The sequence below is a fragment of the Panthera leo genome, chromosome D3, assembly GCF_018350215.1.
Source record: "Panthera leo isolate Ple1 chromosome D3, P.leo_Ple1_pat1.1, whole genome shotgun sequence".
Lineage (NCBI taxonomy): Eukaryota > Metazoa > Chordata > Mammalia > Carnivora > Felidae > Panthera > Panthera leo.
Window position 1 is genome coordinate 12,906,334 of NC_056690.1, and position 22,336 is coordinate 12,928,669.

General features: G+C 37.2%; 1 protein-coding gene across 5 annotated transcripts in view; it reads right to left on the minus strand.

Annotated features, from left to right (window-relative positions):
* The window catches only part of MED13L (mediator complex subunit 13L), a 301,789-nt gene that overhangs the window by 128,993 nt on the left and 150,460 nt on the right, over nt 1-22,336 (minus strand). For 2 of the 5 annotated variants that reach the window (XM_042910866.1, XM_042910865.1), the window contains exons 3-4: nt 13,836-13,920; nt 832-915 (exon numbers count right to left, since the gene is read on the minus strand). In XM_042910866.1, the coding sequence (XP_042766800.1) occupies nt 832-915; nt 13,836-13,920 (169 nt within the window). Of the gene's footprint in view, nt 1-831; nt 916-1,285; nt 1,431-1,736; nt 3,666-12,543; nt 12,653-13,835; nt 13,921-22,336 lie in introns of those variants that run through there. The other 3 variants (XM_042910868.1, XM_042910869.1, XM_042910867.1) reach the window with 3 other exon arrangements.

The window sequence follows — 22,336 nt, forward strand, 5'->3', positions numbered from 1 at the left end:
TGATTCCAATTAAGTCTGTGCTATGTCCAGAGATAAATGAAGTAAATATTTGCCTTTCAAGGTTTTAGTTTTTGATCCTGGTTTGATTGATATAAAGTCCACGCTTGTTTGGCATTCAATAAATGATAGTCAAAAGTTTAGGACTGGTTAGAAAAGTGCTTCACAGTCCTGGTTTAAGATTTTCAAGGATGTATTCACAGACATTTAAGGGGCATCAATCAATTCTATAAAAATTATCACCATTTGAATTCAGCTCACTGTTTTTAAAGTTATGCATATAACACTTTAAATAAGAAAGATAGGGGTGCCTGGGTGGCTCAGTCGCTTGAGCATCTGACTTTGGCTCAGGTCATGATCTCAAGGTTCAAGAGTTCAAGCCCTGCACTGGGCTCTGTGCTAACAGCTCAGAGCCTGGAGCGTGCTTCGGATTCTCTGTCTCCCTCTCTCTGCCCCTAACCCACTCACATTCTGTCTCTGTCTCTCTCAAAAATAAACAAACATTTAAAAAAATTTAAGAAAGATAAAAAAGGATAATGAAAGTAACAAAACAGAATATTTTAATTCCACATAGTGTGGTAAGAAGGGGCTTAGATATAGGTTACTGATTATCTTTCTAGTCCCATATTCCACAAAAATTTAATAATACACTATTCAAAAAAATGTGTAATACACCAATTAACAACATTTTATGTAATAAAATCTATTTTAGTACATCTAAACAAAGACTGTTAGAAAATAAATAAATAAGCTGCTTCCCCCATCCATCTCTTGCCAAAACATAGCTATGGTCAAGCAAAAGAAACGAAAAACCTGAAGGTTCATAAGACTCACCTTTTGTTGACTGGTTTTTCATCCTTTTCATACGGTCGGACAAACCACTTCCCAATCCTAACGAAGTTCTTATCCATTAGGCACCTGCAATAATCACACCAAGAATTATATTTACAGTCTCAATAACAAATTAGCAAGTCACTGAATCAAATAATCGCAGATGAGATATACTATGGCAAATAAAAACATCACCAATTAAACTGTCAAAATGTTTTCTTATCACTTAAAATTTTTATATTATAGAGATGCTGAAAGAACTTTCTGACTTTGAGCATAAATTTTTATTATGAATTATTCTTGCACATGTAAAAAATTATGCAAAATTAATTGGCTGAGGTATTCCTGAAACGTCTTAAACTTGTGAATTACTTCAAATCCAAACACACTTTTGCATTATTTCAATTCTTGTGTCATCAAGAATGTTGGGAATACAGGCAGCATTCCTTACGAGTACCTCAGAGGTATTCTTCTAAGCCAGGGATGCTCATTTTGCAAGGTGTAATGCTGGCTTTCTTGCTTGGCATGTGATATGCAATCCTTTAGCAGAGATCTCAGAAACACAAGCACTGCAGAGTCTCTTGTACTTAGGTGTTTTTCTTCTGTAAGTATGGTGAAGCACTTGGTTATGGCTTGGCAAGAAAACAAAGAACCACAGCCATTTCTTCCATGGTGATTATCTGCTTTCCTCCTATCCAAGTTGTGCCCCACTTCTGTTTCCATGTTGTTTTGTGTACATTGTGTTTCAGTGTCAAATTACAGGGTAATCCTTCTGCAGACATGTTAAATGGCAATTGAACTCAACTCATGTAATACCAAAAATGCACACAATTCAACTGAAGTGACAAGAATACAGACAGCTATGACCAAGTTCACTCATGTGCAAGCATATGACAACTGTATCATACCTGCCATCTGGCCAATTCTGAGATGCCATCATTTGTAAGGAATATCCCTGATTTTAAAAATATAAAAATGTGGGAGAAAATGCACATTTTGAAATTGACAAAATACAGTAATCTCTAACATTATTCAACGAAATGACACATATTTTGTAAGAAAACCTGTCAGAAAGTTGGATGTAATTCTTCTACAAAGGTTCTACCTACCAGTAAAAGAGCTACATAGCAATTCTTTATTCAATATTCAGGCAATTCTGCAAGTGGCTTGCTTTTGCCTCTGTAATTTCCATACCATCAAGGAGGACGGAAACAATTCAAGCCTTCACCCAACTCATTACAGGTTAGATGGGTTAGTAAATGGCAATAGTTTCTGCTGGCCACAATGTAACTCCCTGTGGGCAGAGTCAATCTGGAGCGTTGTTGCATCAAAAAAAAAAAAAAAAAAAAAAATCACCGGCTTCAACTGCTTTTATTTTGAAAGTGAATTTCCACAACAATCTTCCTTGTTCACAATGCAGAAAATCATTTTCAAAGCAACCCAATCTGTTTCCCTAAGATTATAAATGAAGTTGCCTTTAGGGTTAAAGACTACATGAGTCCATTAAAATTAGGAAATAGGGAATATCCAACAAGGTGAAAGGACTCAAGAAGCAAAACTCAGAAAGTTATGTCCACAGTTTATTCCCCAGCACACAGGCTTAATTGTATTCTTCAGGCAGAATAGACAGACAGACAGACAGATAGATAATTTCCACTGAAAAACTCTAGTGTTTGCCAACAGCAATAGTACCAGTAACCACGACTAGAATCACTACCACCACCACCACATGTGAATACCACATGTAGTATATCATTTAATTATTGTAATATTTGCATGAGACAGATGGTACATGCCAACTTTTATACATGAAGAAGCTGAGGCACAATGAAAATGTCACCTACAGAAGGTCACACAAGCAATCGAGAGCAGAGCTGGGATTAAGCCTAGGTATATCTGATCACAAGGCCAGAACATTTAACTATTACCATATTTTGACTCACATGCTGTCACATTTCCTCAGTTCTTTCCTCAATTTCAAAGTCCAGATGCAAGCTGTAATTGATGGGTCTATTTAATGTTTCTTTATCCTCTAAGAGCTGTTATTAAGTTGAAGGTGTTCTTAGACTCGGTAATGCATAGAATGAAAGCAATGGAGCAGGTAACAGGTACAGGATCACATCAAACACTGTATGTGGTCTTCTACTGACACACATCCTCACTTAATAAATAACCACTTAAAAAAAATAAATATCACTTTAAATATATTCACACCCTTACATACGTCTTGAAGGTCAGAATTCAAAAGAATAATTTATTCAATAACACACACGCAAAACGAATTTACAGTTAATGAACAGATAAAAACCAAGGCTTTAGATAGTAGAATATGAAAGACAAACAGATAAAATATCTCTGACTAAGGGGGACAGAGTGTAAAGTCTGCTTCAAAACCCTTGCCCTTCTCTGAAGTAAAAGCCACAAATTCTAATGCTGACTTCATTCCAGCACAAGCAAACAAGGAGTTAGGGGGTAAAGGAGAAGCAGCACATAGGCAAGACCACTCAGGTACAAAGGCAAAAGGCAAAAAGCTAATGAATCCTGAGAGTCTAACTCTGTGTTAACCCATCTCCTGGAGTTCCCACTACAGATCATATTTCTTTGTCAGGCAATGTCAACAAAAGGTTATTATCACTAATACAAAAATCAGCCATGGAAACTACTGATCCTTGCTTCTGTAACTATCTAGTTCCAAATGATAGTCATAAATGACTTAGTGATTTTCGACTGCTAATCAGTTTCTATGTGATCAGTGATTTCCTACGCACTGAAAGAAAAACATGAGAACAAAATCGCTATGGATGAAGTACAGCTGACCCTGAATAATGATGCAAGGGTCAGGGGCTCCCCCTCCCCGCCCCATGTAGTTGAAAATCCATGTATGACTCTGACCCCCCCCCCAAAACTTAAGTACCAATAGCTCACTGTTGACCAGAAGCCTTACCAATAACACGAACAGTCAATTAACATATTTTGTATGTTTTGTGTATTATGTACCATATTCTTACAATAAAGTGAGAGAGAAGAAAATGTTAAGAATATCATAAGAGAAAACACATTTACATTACTGTATTTATAAAATGTTAATAATAATCAATAATCATAATACTACAGGTCAAAGTGGAATGCAGAGTTCCAACCAGTGTTGCTCAAGGGTCAACTGCTGTATTTTTACACAGTGGCGTAAGTACTGGATTTGTAACCAACTTACCTCTGTAGGAGGGAGCTGTCTCAAATGTCATGCTCAGCAGTGACATAGCAGAGAGTTAGCAAAGTTATACCAAGTACCTCAGAGAAGGCTGGGACCAAATTAGTGAAGTCACTGAGTACCGTGCCCTGACCCCGAAAGAGTACAGAAATTAGTTGTTAATACGGGTAAGTATGAGAACAAAGTTTCTTTTCACTCAAGAGACAGGTGGAAAGGACTCAGCAACTGTCACTATCAACTTTCACGCTCTTCCATCTCCCTGATCTCAACTACAACTAATCCAAAAAACAAACCTCACTTTCTCTCTCACACACACAAGCACAGAGAGAGACAGAGACGGAGACACAGAGCCTCCAAGACTAAGACGGAAAGGACTTCCATCTGGTGTTTTGTACTGTAGGCTGTGGGAGGAAATCAGACCTTTTGCTGAGGAAGGTTCTTCCACCGCCTGACACACACCTGGGACGACGAGGGTGGGAGAGCCGGGTATACTGCGGGACTATGTCCCTGGTTCTCCATCATTTCGGGGTCACCAATCCATAGCATAAATAAATCTAATGAAAGTTATTATAGCCTCTTTCTCTTAAGAACTTCCATACACAATACTAACATGAATCACTACTAACTGTGCTTTGGCCTGGAATCCCTCCCTCATCCCACTCTATCCTGTCCTCCTCTGATTTAGTTCTGTCCATCTTTGGTGTCCCAGATCAGCCCACACAGCACTCTAACACCTACATATTGGCCCTTGCATCACCAAGTTGTAATGATTCTTTCCATGGTTCTTTTTTTCCCCAAGAATCTATGAGAAATCTGGGGAAAGACACGGTAGCTATCTTATTTACTGGCCATAGTCAACAAACGTTTAAATGCCTGCTCTGTAATATGCTTTATATTCTGTTCCAAACTAGTAAGTGCTCAATAAATACCTGAGAAATGAATGCAATATACTAAGAAGCATTTTCCTATCATAATCTAACAGTGTTATTCTTCATGTTTGCAACCATTAATCATGGGGAGCCCCAAACTATTACTTGAATTTTCTTGTGTGCATATGTTCCTGCTAGTGAGACACTCAATGTTGGAGGAGGGGGAAATCCACACATTTCACTTTGTTTCATAGCCCACCAGCCTCACTCCAGACTAAAATCACAGGAGATACTCAACATGTAAGGAATCACATAGATGATTTTAAAACAGTTTAGGAAGACTAGCACAGCTGCCCATATGCTATAGTTATACTTGAAGAACAGAATTAAGTCTTTTTGAGAGAAATTCTAAAATACAAAAACTAAAGAATATCAGAAATATAATTTCCCCTTTTTATATTCTAGCAACATTTTTTGAATTATATTTGAGGGACAAAAAAATTTACACTTAACTTGACAAATAAACCTTCACACACACAAGAATGTCAGTTAACCCTAGCTGTTCACTCAGTAACCCCAGTCATTATTACTGAGATTTTCAAAATTCTCTTACTGTTAAGATAGGACCTAATTCAGTCAAGTATCATAATATTATCTTTCAAGGTCACAATGTGATGCCAGATTCATAAAATGTTCTTTAAGCAATTCTAGGAAAGTATTCCTCTTTATTTTTTTTTTTAACTTTATTTATTTTGAGAGAGAGCAAGCAAGCAGGAGTGGGAGAGGGGCAGAGAGAGAAAGGAACAGACGATCCCAAAGCAAGCTCTGTGCTGACAGCAGAAAGCCCAGTGCAGGGCTCGAACTCACAAGCCGTGACGTCCTGACCTGGGCACCAAAGTCAGACGTTTAACCAATGGAGCCACCCTGAAGCCCCGAAAGTACTTCTCTTTAGAAAGTAATTCCCAGCCCCCTACTATTTACCAAAAATCAATGTTTCCAGAAGAAACAGCTACTAAAAAATGAAAATGAAATCACGTTGTGTTTGTATGTGTGCATATGTGTCCATGTGTATGTGCGTGCACACACACTTCTGTGCTATGCCACATGGCTCTAAGTAATAAAGTACAGAGACTAACTGGACTCCAAAGTTGGCAAGACCCAATTTCTTTTTTTTTTTTTTTAATTTTTTTTAACATTTATTTATTACTGAGAGACAGAGAAAGAGCATGAGCAGGGGAAGGGCCGAGAGATGGGGAGACACAGAATCCGAAGCAGGCTCCAGGCTCCAAGCTGTCAGCACAGAGCCCGACGTGGGGCTTGAACTCACAAACCACAAGATCATGACCTGAGTCGAAGTCGGACGCTTAACCAACAGACCCACCCAGGCACCCCAAGACCCAATTTCTAATCGCAAAACCATGGCAGACCTGAAATAAGATTATAAGAGCCACAGCAGCAGCAGCCACAGCCTAACTCAGCAAACTATTTCCCAAATGGAACTGTTGGAAGGTTTAGAAGGGAGCCCCCACTGGCTCTGGCTCCTTCAGCACGCCTCAAACTATGCAGGAGCCACAGTTTTCAAAGATTAAAAAGTTCAAGGATGGGGTGCCTGGGTAGCTCAGTCCATGAAGCATCCAACTCTTAATTTCAGCTCAGGTCTTGATCTCAGGGTCATGAGTTCAAGCCCCACATTGGGCTCTGCGCTGGGCACAGAGCTTACTTTAAAAACAAAAAAAGTTCAAGGATAGTGTTTCTCTACCACACCCGGAATCAAAGTGCACTTTAGTGCTATCATCTAGTTATACAGCTGCTCAGATAGACTAAATTTTATATAATTTGATAAAAGAAATTCCTTACCAGCATCAAAGCCTTTATTTACTTCACCACTCCAATCTATATCAAACATATATGCAAAAAAGTCCCCTTCCTAGCAACTAGTCTCCTTCCTAGAAATTGCTCCCAGTTCCCAACCAAATAAAAGAAATTCACATAATTTAGAAGCTGAAGAAATCTTTTTCAACTGATCCCTTCTATCTTCATTATTTCAGGTTCCTACTGTGTCCTAGTGGGTGGCTGCCTCCTCTGGCCAAGCACACCCTATCTTTCCCATCCTCTCCAAAATCTCTGTAAAAGTTAGGCATTTCATAGGCCTAGCCCCACCTGAAATAATTTTTTAAAAAGTCTTAATCCATTCTCTGTCCTAAAAGTATTAAATAGATCAACTGATTGGTCTCAGGGTGAATGTGTTTCTCTCTAGACATTTACAAACAGATACATGCTTTTACTCACTTGTGTCTGTCACGTCTATAGCAATTCTTCCTTTAAAAGCATATGGCCCTTAGATCTAAAGACTCCTTTTCCTACTTCCTTTAGAGAACTGCACACTGCCACAACTCAATAAAATAGGAATTTATTGATTACTCATTTCCTGCTCTGTTACCACACTTTACCCAAGGACTCTCAATATTGCAAATTCTATCACCATTTCTTCATCTAGGCCTGTACCCAACACCATGCTCCAGTGAATATATTTATTATGTTGAAACCTTAGAATCAGCATATCCAAGGACAGTGCTCATGTACCCTCTGATAATTACCTCTACTAAATCACAATACCACAGGACACTGAAAGCTAGTAATATACAAATATAATGCTATTGCTATCACAATTAGAATCCAACTTCCTTCACGTTATTTTTACTGTACTCTTCTAAATGACTATCTTCACTCTAAACACCAACTCCTGGTAAACCAAAAAGCCTGGGTCAAAGGCAATTCTAGAAGGTAGTTATAAACTACCTTGGGGTGACTATGGTGGCAATCCATTAGGAAAACAGCACCAGTGGACTACTCTGAAGGGACATTAGGTCTTACAAATGTCAAATAAGTCTCCCTAAGTAAGTATGGACAGGATAGAGCTTAACAGCCTCAAAAGACCCATGTGATCTATTGTGTGCAAAGCAATGATTTATTTGCACTTTAGAGAAAAAAAGTACCTTTCCATCAAAATCAGCTTATGAGTTTGATTCTAAAAACTTAAGACAATTAAAATTAAAATATACTACCACATTTGATAGCATTATGCCAGACATTTTAAGCATTTCTAGAAGCTACAAAAGTAAGATTTTTTTAAGTCTCATATATGATGCAAATCACTAAGTACTGAACTGGGTAAACAGTACTAAAACTGGGTGAGATGAATGGCACACATTTCCCGGCTTTTTTTTTAACAGCTCTTCAACCCAATGTTTGCCTTCATTCAGATAGCGTCAGGTAAGATGGACGTACCGTACTATGAAAGCTATACCAATTACAATAACATAAGAGTAACAGCCACTAAATCTGCAATATTAAAAATGCCAAATGAAGAAACTACTGGAAAAGATTGCAGGTCCTAGTTTTCCATAATCTCTTCGCAGTCAACGTCTTTCTCCATAAGTGAGGAGTGTGAAGCAGCCTAAACTTGAAATACAAAATGTAACCTTTGAGAAGTTCATTGTCTGTACATAATAAAATCTCACTAAACTCCAAAGACCGATGAAAAACAATCTGAACAAGGACATTATCAAAAAGGACAGAAAATCAGCACAGATTCTATATAAGTAAAAACAAAATTAATTCCAGGTATGTTGCCAAAAAGGGATAATTGATCATTAGGAAAACAATAAGCACACTTACTGTCTCAGAGGAGAGAAAAAAATATTCATGACCGGATCCTCTAAAACTATACGACCTCAAAGGCCCAACACTTTCAGATACTGAAATTTTGACTAAAAAAAATCACAACTGAAGAATATACCAAAAGAGGGCAATATGATTCAAAGTTTAACAAAATGTGTATAAATACACGCATAATTGCATTTTAGAAACATATCTGTATTTTAGTAATGGAACCGACGCCAGTTTGGAGGACAGATTACAAGAAAGGAAAAGACTTCAATTAATAGGTATGGTAGCTTGCTATGTTTTTCTGAAAAGATTGTATCCTTTTCCCAAATATGCACTGTCCCATTAACATCAAGCTTGGCCATATGACTGGGATACGTCCTACAGATGGATAATAAATACTTTCTCATTCATTTGACTTTCAGCTTGGTGGCACATTTCTCAGCCAATGCAACGTGAGCAGAAACGGCATACACCACCCCTACACAGAGTCTTAAACGGGCTATTACGTATTTTGCCATCGCTCTTCACGCTCCATCAGGAGCCCAGCAAGTCTTTGACAGGGCTGTCCCATCTGCATGATTCCCAAGTGGAGGGAAGAGGATACAAGGAGGGTTCCCAGTAAAGGACTCACAATGGGCAAGCAGTATGAGCAAGAAATAAATGTCAACTGATGTAAGAGAGTACGCTCTTTCAGGTTTTCTGTTACTGCACCATAACGGACCCTAACCTGACTACAGAATTTTGCCACTGCAAAATTTTATGAAACACTTACGAGATCTTCAAGTAAGCCAATGGCAGTCAAAATGAAGAGAATGGGACTGACTAGAGAGGGATAACTGGAAGGGGGGGGGGGCAGGGGGTATCCAATATTATATGATAAGAACCATAAACCACCCAAACAAAAAACTCAGGGTACAAGGATATGAAACAGGGCACCACATGGAAGTAGGATTGGATGAATTATAAATGAATCTCAAAGAGTAAGATTTTTTTCAACGATTACGGGGAGACAGATTTCTGCTCAGCATAGGAGACTTTCTGACAATGAACTTTCTAGCATCTAACTAACTGAACTTTCTAACATCCCTCTGAAGATGAAAAGAAGTCCTTTGGAAAGCTGGGTTCACATAACTAGAGGTTTTCAAGGAAAGGATGGCTGACTACATAAAAAGGATATTTTAGAATGGGATTCTAGATTTATCTGAGCAAACAGGCTAACAGACTTTTAATGCTGTGTCCAACTCTGAAAACAGTAGTATTGATCATTGTATTTGCTAATATTAACAGCAGTTAGCCATTTATTGAGCTCTCATAATGAGAAAGGTACTATGCTGAGCAAAACAATCCTTCATCATCTTATACGTAAAGAACAAGGGCTCTGCAAGCTTGTCATTTGCCATATATTAATTCATTTGGCAGAACAGAGATATAAAATATCTTCCATCTCTAAAGACAATGAAGAAATGGACTTACAGCAATGTATGCCCCTGCAAAGATAGGTTATATTATAGCCAGATATGTTAGCTTCTATCTGACACCTTGAAGGAAAACGCTCTTGAGTAAGCGACAGTGAAGTTTGTTGTTTTAGTTTTTTTTAAGAAACAGATGACACTAGCTAGACACATACAATGCAATGTGCACAAACATTGAAGAGCTACAGGAGGAATGAGTGTGATAAAATGAGTGAGGAATGAGGAAAGATAAAATATGTGAAGTCATATTACCTTAGAATTTAAAACATTCTACACAGCATCAATACGGTATCACCTCAGCACCAATCAATAGCAATTAAAATGAAATTATCTTATTCTGTGTGAAGTTTACAATGTTACCTTAATTTCTTCAGTGAAATTATTTTTAATAATTACTGCAGAAACTCATCATTCTGTATACACCAGCCAACTGCTGCCTTTTGGAAAAAAGATCAATCTGTATGACTCCCACTTAGCTATAAGTAAGATCTTCTCAAAGTAGTTAATGGAATTCTTTTTTTAATTAAACAAATCAGTACACTTAAAAATACAAAAAGCAGAAATAATAAATCACTAGTGCAAGCTCTGTGAACATGCGAACTAAGAAAAAATTCATTGGGGAAGCACAAATACCCTACAGGTGACACATTCCTTGATGATCTACTTCAATAACCTCAATTCTGGCTTTCATGCTAGAAATTCAAAACGTCCACAGTGGGAAACCCAGTCCATATCTATCTGAATAGAAGTGAAAAGACATGACAGAAAATTGCCAGGAATAAGATAGTAAAACTGCATTTCAATACATTTAGGTTGTAAACAGATAAGCAAGTTAAAGCAAATGGTCTAAGTTAGGGATGAACAAAAAGGCAAGCATGTGTTAGCCAACCCAGTTTCTGTTGACAATGGATAAAGAGATCTAAAAGCCACCATTTAAAACGTGTCCTTGCTTCATGAGCAGGGTAATTCTCACTCATACAATAGTTACTTAAAGTTTGGTGAAAAGAGAACATTATTTTGAAAGATAAAAGAATTATAACAGTTTTTCAAAAAAATCTCAACTTGTCCATTCTAATTGTAGAAAGGGAGCTAAACAGCTTCATTATTAATTATTTTCTAAAACAAACACTTTTATTTCAAATAAAGTCTTACAAGAGAATTAACATCAAAATATGCAAAATAATAAACCTATGGGGAAGCCAATTATTGAACAGTAACAATAAGCCAAGTATTATGCGGCACACATCATATACATCATCTAACAAAAACTCAAGGTGCAGAGTATCCTATACTTAATTTAAAGGGTGTTTACTAAGGCTTTAGTGAGGTTAGGGTAACTGCCCAAGTAACAGAATGTGAAATCAAACCAAAGTCTAACCCAAAGTCATTTAGAACTATCCAAAGCTTTATTGTATGCAGTATGTCACAATGAACTTTTCTGTTTTATTATTTTATTTGAGAGAGAGAGAGCATGCGCGCGCACGAGGCGGGGAGGGGCAGAGAGAGATGGAGGCAGAATCCGAAGCAGGCTCCAGGCTCCGAGCTGTCAGCACAGAGCCCAACACGGGGCTTGAACTCATAGACTACGAGCTCATGACCTGAGTGGAACTCAGACACCCAGCTGACTGAGCCACCCAGGAGCCCCAATGAACTTTCCTATCAAATAATAATTCAATTTGACCTGGAGTTCAGTTTTTATCACAAATTTAGAATTCATGAGCAAGAATAAATGAATTATCTGCATTTCTCTTCTCTCCCAGTTTTTCTGTTCTTCTCATTTTCTCCCAACCATTTAAAACACAAAGACTGAAAAATTACAAATTAATTTTTCTAAAAAAAACTAAATTAGGATATTAAAATAACAGAGCGAGCTATTTTTTTAAAGTATGTATTTTGTTCCATATACATGAAAAACATACATTTAAAAGACTGTTTAAAGATGCATTAATTATAATACAGATAGTAAGAGCTTCACTACGGCGTATTTCAGAAACAGTAAAGTTTCCACATTTTCCTGAAGGGACTTTGTGTGTGTGTTTGTTTTGTTTTGCAGTGGGAGAGAGAATTACCAAATACTTTAATTATTTAGGAGCATTCAACTCTCAAAAATCAATGCTTCAAAAATATACTACTGCCTTAGTAACAGATGGCTGGCCTCTAGGCCCACTCCAAAGCACAGAGGTAGGAACTGAAGTTCAGAATGAAAAAGAGATAAACTTGGTGGGAAAGGTCTTTCTGAGTGACCTAAACGGTGACAACTTATCGACCCCGGCTTAGGAACCCTAAGCACTGACAACTGTGGTGACACTGCCCTAACCAGCAGCTTGTATAAGGAACTGAATAGTACCAGAACGTCCCTTCAGCTCTGATCATCTGACAGTACTACATAAAGACTCAGGAAGAGAAGTGAAAAAGTTCTCTTATGGAAGTTCTTAATTAACCCATTCCTTGCCATCTATTTTTCCCCTTAAGACACTATCCTGAGCCCGGAACATACCGTTATGCCGTAAAGTACGGAGGTGCTTGAACAATGACAACAGGTCAAAAAGCTATAAAAGCCATCATGAAGGGGCTTCCCCTGGCCAAATCTGGAAGGACTTACACATCTAAATAAACAATGATAGCAATGAATTATAATCCATGGAATAAAACAGAAATCCATTCCTCCAAATTTATATAGCTAAAAAGGGAGATAGAAACATAAGAACACATGTACATATAAGAAAATGAAAAGCTCTTCCTTACAAAAGAATGTCCAATAATAAAAGTAGAAGGAATGGTGGCATTTGAATCAACACTACAGCTGCAACAGTACTAACCAATTTAGACAACAGAAGATAAAACACAAGACCAAACGTGATAACAGGATAAGTACACAATCTCATTGTATGTGGCCGCAAATTACTTACTACAAAATTAACAATGATCGCAGTTAACAAGTACTCGCTAATACACAGTGTAGAAATGTCATGGAACACCACCTCAAACAAGTTCATCAACAATGTTAATACCACTGGCCTTGAAATCACAGACCTCCTGCTTTGATATACTGGGGACATGACATCATGTCTACACTATCACTACAAAATGCATAACCTAAAGATAATCATGAAGAAACTATCTCAAATTGAGGGACATTATATAAAATATATGACCTGAACTCATTCAAAATGTCAATGTCAAGAAAGAAAAAGGACGGCTAAGGAACACTTCTAGGTTTGAAGAGACAGGAAAACTAAAATGTATGATCATGGATTGGATCTTGGGGGAAGGCGGCTTAAGATATCAAGGACCTAACAGGGACGGTGATAAAGTTTGAGCTGAATTACATATTAAATAATGGCATTTTATCAATGTTAGATTTCCTCATTTTCATAGTTGTACAGTGCTCACATGTGAGGATATCCCTTGTCTTTAGGAAATGTACACACAAACACTTAGAGGTTAAAGAAAGAACAATTTCAAGTGTACATGTGACTATCGAGTGGTTCGGAAAATAAATTTAAAATACACACACACATTAGGAGTAAGAGAGCAAGCAATCGCACGAACTATAAAGCAAACCGGATAAAAGAAAAACCAAGTAAAGGATATATGAAGTTCTTTGTGCTATTCCTGAAACTTCTCTAAAGTCGCAATTATATCAACAAGAAAGAAATGAGATTTATATAATTTTATCTTTATAAAACTGCAAACAAAAGCATTTTGAGACCTAACAGGAAAACCTACGAATATACAGCATTACACCTGGGTGTCTCAAAACAACTGTGATGCTGTTCCTTCTCTCACCTTTCTAACAGATTGTGGATCGCTTTGAAGAGCAGTGTCCGACATTCATAGGAAAGGCCATTTTCCCAGAGTCCTTCTTCCACAACTGAAAAAAGCAAAACAAAACAAAAAATTGAACCAGTAAGTAGGACATCCAAATAAAAATAAACTTTTAAGACATTTTTCTAAAGCAAAGTTAATGAATTCATTTAGATGATCTCACACTGAAACAGAGAAAGGAAGTTAAATGCTTGCCAGAAGTCATAAAATACCTATGTATGGGAGGAAATAACATGTTTCAATTTTAAAGTCTTTGGAATGTAAGCATAGTACAACTCCTCTCCGGTAAAGGTCATTCCAACCCAATTTTTCAAAATTTGAAATCATTCAAAGCATTCAAATCGTTCTAATTTCTTTAAAAATTTTTTTCTTTCTTTAACTGTCCTAAAGGCGGTCTCTTAATAGGATTTTAAGGACATGACTTTAGGAAAAAATGCCAGGAAATTAAATCTTAATATAAGATCAAATTTATTTCCTAAACTCATAATTTCATTAATGTCGGACATTTGGGGAAGTATCATATTTGCCTTTGAAATATATTATAACACTAAGCCCCAAGTAACTCTAACACCAAGAGAATCCAACAGACTAACAATGCCCCATGCATTCCTAACATTCTTTTCATATATAAAAGGATATAAAACGCCCTAGAGAAGACAGTTAATTTCCTTTTAAATTATATTAGTTCAGTTCAAGATAGCAAAAAATTGGAAGGATGGAAACCACATTTGCAGAAGAAAATTCTCTCTGTCTCTTACTTGTTATCTTGACAAAAGCACTCACCAGAGAAAAGTCGGACAGAGAATTAAAACACACGTTAAGTCCACATGCATTTGTAATGCGTTTACCACACCAAGAGACATCTCGAAATCCATCTCTATATTCTCCAATCACACAGAATTAGGAAAAGTATATTTACATTCATGGGGTTCATTGATAGCACTTTTTTTAAATTATAAAACTGGGTTTGTTTGGTTTTTTTGGTACGTCAGGTTTTTATTTTCCTATGTGGCTAACCATGATTTACCCAATTTTCCCAAAGCCACCTCTGTCAGAAACATTTTATTATTTATCACAAGAGAAATGGAAATAAAGTACAGCAAATAAACAAACGTTCCACTAGCAACAGACTACTTCTGGTCAGGACAAAACAACCAACAGCTTTCTACAATCCTCTGAAAGTGGATTCTTTATAGATCTGTGTTCTCACACATCTATCTTCTGGGTAGAGCTTTTCCTGGGTGAGAAAGAGAGCTAACCTTTCAATAAAATGAACAACACATATTAATTTGTTTTTCCTTCCTTATGTGTCTCACTGATTCTAAGACACCATCAATTTTTTTTAATGTTTTTGAGAGAGAAAGAGTGCAAGCAGGGGCGAGGCAGAGAGAGAGGGGGAGTCACAAAATCTGAAGTAGGCTCCAGGCTCCCAGCTATCAGCACAGAGCTCCACGCGGGGCTCAGACCCACGAACTGAGAGATAATGACCTGAACCTAAGTCGGACACTTAACTGACTGAGCCACCCAGACACCCCAACACCATCAATTTTCACATGCACCATTATTTTATATATCGCTAAAGGTGGTGGGGTAAGCTCCTAATTCAACTATAACATGGCTCTAATCACTTAGGATTCTTAATTTGCAATTATTTAAAGTGCTCCTTTAGATTTATTGACATGTTTTCTTTTCAATATCATTACTGTATATACATAAAACGGATAATACAAGCTGAAGAGAAAAGAAAAAAGGTTAGAAATTCCTAAAACTTGGGGCGCCTGAGTAGCTCAGTCGGTTGAGTGTCCAACTCTTGATTTCCACTGAGGTCATGATCTCAAAGTTCGTGGGATTGAGCCCCATGTTGGGCTTCGTGCTTACGGCATGGGGCCTGCTTGGAGTATTTTCTTTTTCTCTTTCTTTCTGTCTCTCTCTCCCTCTCTCAAAATAAATAAACTTAAAAAAAAATTCCTAAAACTTCATCAGCATTCAAAGTGTAACTCTTCTGAATCACATTTTCAATCAGTCACTAATGTCAGTTAGTGTTTTCTATATAATAGTCTTTTGCGTCATAAAGAGTGCTGGTGATGTAGCATTTGTGAAAGAGTTGCATCTTTTTTCCAAGATTTTCTTCCAAGTTGGTGACAGCTATTCTGTATGTTGTTAAAAAAAAAGTTAATCAAAATCTTCAAATACACTTTAACAGGCCCCCATAAATTCTTAAACCAATTATCAACATTGTGTCATCTGTTTCAACCACCTTGCTTTCTTTTTGTTTTTCTTGATATGCTTTAAAGATAAGAACATACTTTGGTATACAACAAATCAGAACCTAAGCAAGGTCTATAAATTGCCTTTCATGTTATATCTCTTAATTCTCCTTAATCTATAACAGCTCGTCTCCTTTGAACATGCATTAACTCACTGAAAAAAAACAGGTATCATATAGAATACTTCATATTCTATCTATTCTGATTGCCACCTCATGATACCATTTTTTAATGTTGATGCTACTTGGACCTTAACAGAAGATGCGAAAGTTTTCAAACAACCATAACTCTCTATTTCTTCCTCAAATAGTCCTGAAATATTTTAACTGAAATATTTAAGTGTTTAAGTGTTTAAATGTTATGTCATGCAAGGTGGAATACTAAACAAGTTTGAGCAATGCCAACTACACCACAATGGTAAGATACCATTATAATTTTATTGTGATTTCAACAATTTTAATTTTTTTTTAACGTTTATTTATTTTTGAGACAGAGAGAGACAGAGCATGAATAGGGGAGGGGCAGAGAGAGAGGGAGACACAGAATCCGAAAGAGCCTCCAGGCTCTGAGCTGTTAGCACAGAGCCTGACGCAGGGCTCGAACCCATGGACTGTGAGATCATGACCTGAGCCGAAGTCGGACGCTTAACTGACTGAGCCACCCGGGCGCCCCTGATTTCAACAATTTTAAAACAGACTATAGAGCTGATTTTTTTTCCTTTGAAAAAATTCTTAAAAGAACAATTAAAGAAGACCTACAATTAACATCATACTTAATATGTTAAAAGACTGAATATTTTCCCCCTAATATCAAGAACAAGGCAAGGATGTCTGCTGTCACCACTCTTTTTCCATCTTTAGAGGAGGTGTCAGCCAATACAATAAGGCAAGAAAAAAAAAATACCAATCATACTAATTCAAATAGAAGAAGTAAATATCTCTATTCATAGATGACATGACTGTTAGAAAATCCCACAGAATCAGCAACAACAACAACAACAAATAGTTACTAGATCTAAAACTGAATTTAGTTAGTTCACAGTATACTAGGGTCAACAGAAATTTTAAAAATCCTATTTCTATATACTTTAATGAATAAGAAATTACATTTTTAATTATCATTTACAATAGCACCCAAACCCACGAAACTCTTGGATATAAAACTTACAAATTATGTGCAAGAATTATACGCTAAAAACTACGATACTGATAAAAGAAATCAAAAAGACATAAATAAATGCAAAGGTATACATTGATCATGGACTGAAAAAGTTACTATTGTTATCAGTATTAGATCTAGAGAGTCAACTAAACAAATCTAGAGAGTCAACTCGGTTCTAATCAAAAATCTCTGCAGGACTTTTTACACAAGGAGATGGCAAGTCTACATATTTCTATGACAAAGCAAAGGAACTAGAATCACCAAAATAATATGGTAAAAGAAAAATATAGTTGGGAGACTTACACCACCTGATTTCTAGATTTACTAAAAAACTAGAAGTGACAACATAGCACAGTACTAGAGAAAAGTCAGATATATAGATCAACAGAATAAAGAGTCCAGAAATAGACCCACAAATATACTGTCAATTAATTTCCAAAAAAGATGCAAAGGCAATTCAGTGGAGAAAGACAGTCTTTTCAACAAATGGTGCTGAAGTAAATGAATATCCTTATGCAAACCAAAACAAAACAAAACCTTCAAACTCTACCTCACACCACTTAGAAAAATTCAACACGGTGCTGAGGTGGCTCAGTAGGTTAAGTATCTGACTTCGACTCAGAGCTTGGAGCCTGCTTTGGATTGTGTGTCTCCCTCTCTCTCTGCCCCTCCCCTGCTTATGCTTGCTCTCTCTCTCTCTCTCAAAAATAAACATTTTTTAAAAAGTTAAAAATAAAACAAATTTTAGAAAAAGAAAAACTAACCCAATATTGCAAAACCTAAAATTATAAAATTTCAAAAACATAGGAGAAACTTTACATAAGCTTAGGTTAGCAAAGATTTCTTAGATATGACACCAAAAGCATGGTCCATAATGCAAAACTGTTAACCAGGGCTTCATCAAAATGAAGACCTCTACTCTTCAAAACACATGTAAAAGTTACGTTAAGCTACAGAAAAGACAAGCCACAAATGAGGGATAAGCAGTCACAAATCATATATCAGACAAGAACTTGTATTTACAATATGCTCTTCTGTTTTAAAACTATCAAAACTCAACACTAAGGGAGGGGAAAAAAAAGTTTAATGGACAATAGATCTGAACAGAGCTTCACCGAAAAAGGTATATAAATGGCAAATAAAAACATGAAAAGGTGCTTGAAACATCACCAACTATTAAGGAGATGAAAATTAAAATCACAATAAAATATCATCCATTAGAACGGCTTAAAAGAAAAACTTGAGTACTACGTGCTAGCAAGCATACACAGTAACTGTAATGCTCATCTACTGCTGAAAGGAATGCAAACATAGTACAGCCACATTGGAAAAGCTGACTTTGGCAATATTTTCTGAAGTGAAACACATATTTGCCATGCAGACCAGCAATATCCATCGTAGGGGTGTGTGTATGTGTGTGCGCGCGTGTGTGTGTGTGCGTGCACACACACACACCCATACATATACACATTTATATATATATATATTTTTTTTATATATATACATTTATATATATATACATTTTATATATATATACATTTTATATATATACATTTATATATATATTTTTTTCCAAGCAGAGTAAGAACTGTGTCCACATGTAAAACTGTAGCAAATGTTTATATGTGTCTTCCCCCCCCCCACCCCAAAATAATGCCAGGATATGGAAACCACCCAAAAGTCCCTCCACTGGAAAGAACAAAGAGTAGATACTCCACACACTGGGATACTATTCAAAAATAAAAAGAACTGTTGCTACACTCAAAACATGGATGAATGTCATTATACAAAGTGAAAAAGGCCATCATAATAAAAGCCACATGCTTTGATTCCTTCATAGGGCATTCTTGCAAAGGCAAATTTAAGGTAATGCAAACTGCTCAGTGGATTCCCATTCCCATCGTTGGAACGGGAGTGGCTGATAGCAAAGGGACATGGGAAATTTAGGAGATCATGGAACTATTTTACATCTTGATTGCGGTGGTGGTTACATAACTGTGTACATTTGGAAAAACACGTAGAGCTATACAATCTTTTACTGCTCTACATAAACTCATTTTACTGTTGAGCAAGCCTTCTGAACCTAAGCTATTATGAATATACTTCCATTACTTTTCATATTTTTAATGTGGAAGATGAGAACAGGGTGTGAATCAGAAGGACTCCTACTCTGCTCAGTCGGTTAAATGTCCAACTCTTGATTTGGGCTCAGGTCACGATCCCACAACTCATGAGAACGAGCCCAGCAACAGGCTCCGAGCTGACAGCAAGGAGTTGGAGCTTGCTTGGGATTCTCTCTCTTCCTCTCTCTCTGCCATTCCCATGCCCAAATTCTCTCTCTCTCTCTCTCTCTCTCTCACACACACACACACACAAATAAATAAATATTAACACACACACACACACACACACACACACACACACACACACACACAAACCATTTCACCCACAAGAGACCACAGACCAAAGTGGTCCATCCACACAATACAATATAAATTATATTATGTACTTCGTATTAAATACTGCAAATAATACAAAGAGAACAAAAATATTTCTCTAAAACGTTTCTCTAAAAATTTTTAAACACCAGGGCGCCTGGGTGGCTCAGTCAGTTGGACGTCCGACTTTGGCTCAGGTCATGATCTCGCAGTTCATGGGCTCAAGCCCCATGGTGGGCTGTGTGCTGACAACTCGGAGCCTGGAGCCTGCTTCAGATTCTGCGTGTGTCTCTCTCTCTGCCCCTCCCCTGCTCATGCTCTCTTTCCCTCTGTGTCTCTGTCTCTCTCTCTGAGAAATAAACATTAAACTTTTAAAAAAATTTTTAAATACTGAAAACTTTCAAAAATACCTTTACCAATATTACTTTTTATACGGTAATTTCATACCTTACTTTGTATTATATAAATATACATTACATAAATTAATACAAAGTTTAGGCACCAATTTAACAGAACACAGAGAAGAAAGCAGTAACACAAAGAAACACAAATCATACTATATTAAGCTCTTGTTTAAGGAAAGTATACTAAAACTTAAGAAGCGACAGGAAATTATGGGGTGCACTGCTGGCTCAGTCAGAGCATGTGACTCTTCATCTCAGGGTTGTGAGTCCAAGTGCCACATTGAGCATGGAACCTACTTAAGAAACAACAGAAAATTATAGATTATCCTATAATTTACCAGGAAATTTTAAAATATAAGTCACTAAAGGTAATTAAAAAGGGCTCAGTGTTTGGACTTCATACGAACATCTAAGTTTCATCTTATATATTAAAGATTCGAGAGTAGTCAATAATTTATTGGAAGCCAACAACTGTAATCAAAGATTACCCCTCTAGTAAATGATATCGATGTTAGGCTATACATATAAAGACAGTGCATTATTTTGCTAGTAGTATTTTAATTTACTGTTTAGATACAGCAAATATATTTGTGGAAAGGAACAGAAGTCAAACCAAACTTTCTTTTCTACTTCATATACAGAATCTCCAGAAACATAAGATCAACGTATGTTTCAATGAATCTCCAAAATGCCAACATAAGTTAAATCTAGAATATCATTTTTGGAATCTACTAGCTATTTGGCCAACACACATTGGCCCATAGTTCTTGGGTGTGTTATGCCTCAAGCACCAGGCTAGAAATTAGGAATGCGCTCCATAAGCTAATACAGACTTTGAAAATCACTGTAAGGCAACAACTACTTTGAATTCGTTGTAGTACAGCTATCACATATTAAAAAGTCCTTTATTTTTAAATAACAAGATAAATAACTTACAGTCAAGGCTTTACTATTTGTCAAGCTTTGAATCAAGTACTATATGTAAATGGGTGGCAGAAAGAACATTTTCACCACATCATGAGACAGAGCAAAGAGCAACGTGGCATTCACTTTAGCCACTTAGTATCTGACTTCTTCTTATCACTTGGAATTGTCTGTTTCATAAGTCAGAGGTCAAATATAGTCACCCCTCCAAGGAGCTGAAACAGATTCTCTCCTCTTTTCATCTCCTGCAATATGGACAAGGATACAGGTGCTAAAGTCCACTAGATGCTCACGCACCACACCTTCAACTCTGGATCTGGTGACACTGAAGAAAGACAGAGAGTTCTTTCCCTTCTTTTCTTTCTCTCTCTCTCTTTCTTTCTTTAAAGATTTTATTTTTAAGTGATCTCTCCACCCAACGTGGGGCTTGAACTCACAATCCTGAGATCAAGAGTCTCCCACTCTACAGACTGAGCCAACCAGGCTCCCCTACACAGAGAGATCTTTCTGTCAGCACTAGAACTAGAAGGTGTAAGATCAAGTTTCTGGTGCGAAGGTAGCAGAGCTACTGCAGCATCCAGCGCTCAATGATGACACTGAGAACACTCTCATCAAATCAATTCTGCAGCACCGAGCCTCAGGCTGACACATAGTGCTGTGAACATTCAATATTCTGTTAATCAACTCCTTTTCCTAGTTTGCAACAAAGAATTCTGACCAATACAGCTTATTCTAATCTACATTTTATAATAAGAAAACTAAGGCTAAAAAATCTTGTTTTTTCAGTTCATTTATTTTTAAGAGAGAGCAAGAGTGACAGAGAGCAAGTGAGGGAGGGGCAGAGAGAGCAGGAAACACAGAATCCGAAGCGGGCTCCAGGCTCCGAGCTGTCAGCACAGAGCCTGACGTGGGGCTCGAACTCACAAGCCGCGAGATCATGACCTGAGCGGAAGTCGGACGCTTAGCCGTCTGAGCCACCCAGGTGCCACAAGGCTTAAAAATCTTAAAATTTGCCCAAGGTCACCCAACTAATAAATTCAAGAATCTAGAGTCAAATGTATTAAGAAGCTAACATAATGGGGCGCCTAGGTGGCTCAGTCAGTTAAGAGTCCGACTTCAGCTCAGGTCATGATCTCTTGGTTCTTGAGTTCGAGCCCCATGTCAGGCTTGGTGCTGACAGCTCAGAGCCTGGAGCCTGCTTTGGATTCTGTGTCTTCCTGTCTCTCTGTCCCACCCTTATTTGTGCTATATCTCTCAAAAATAAATAA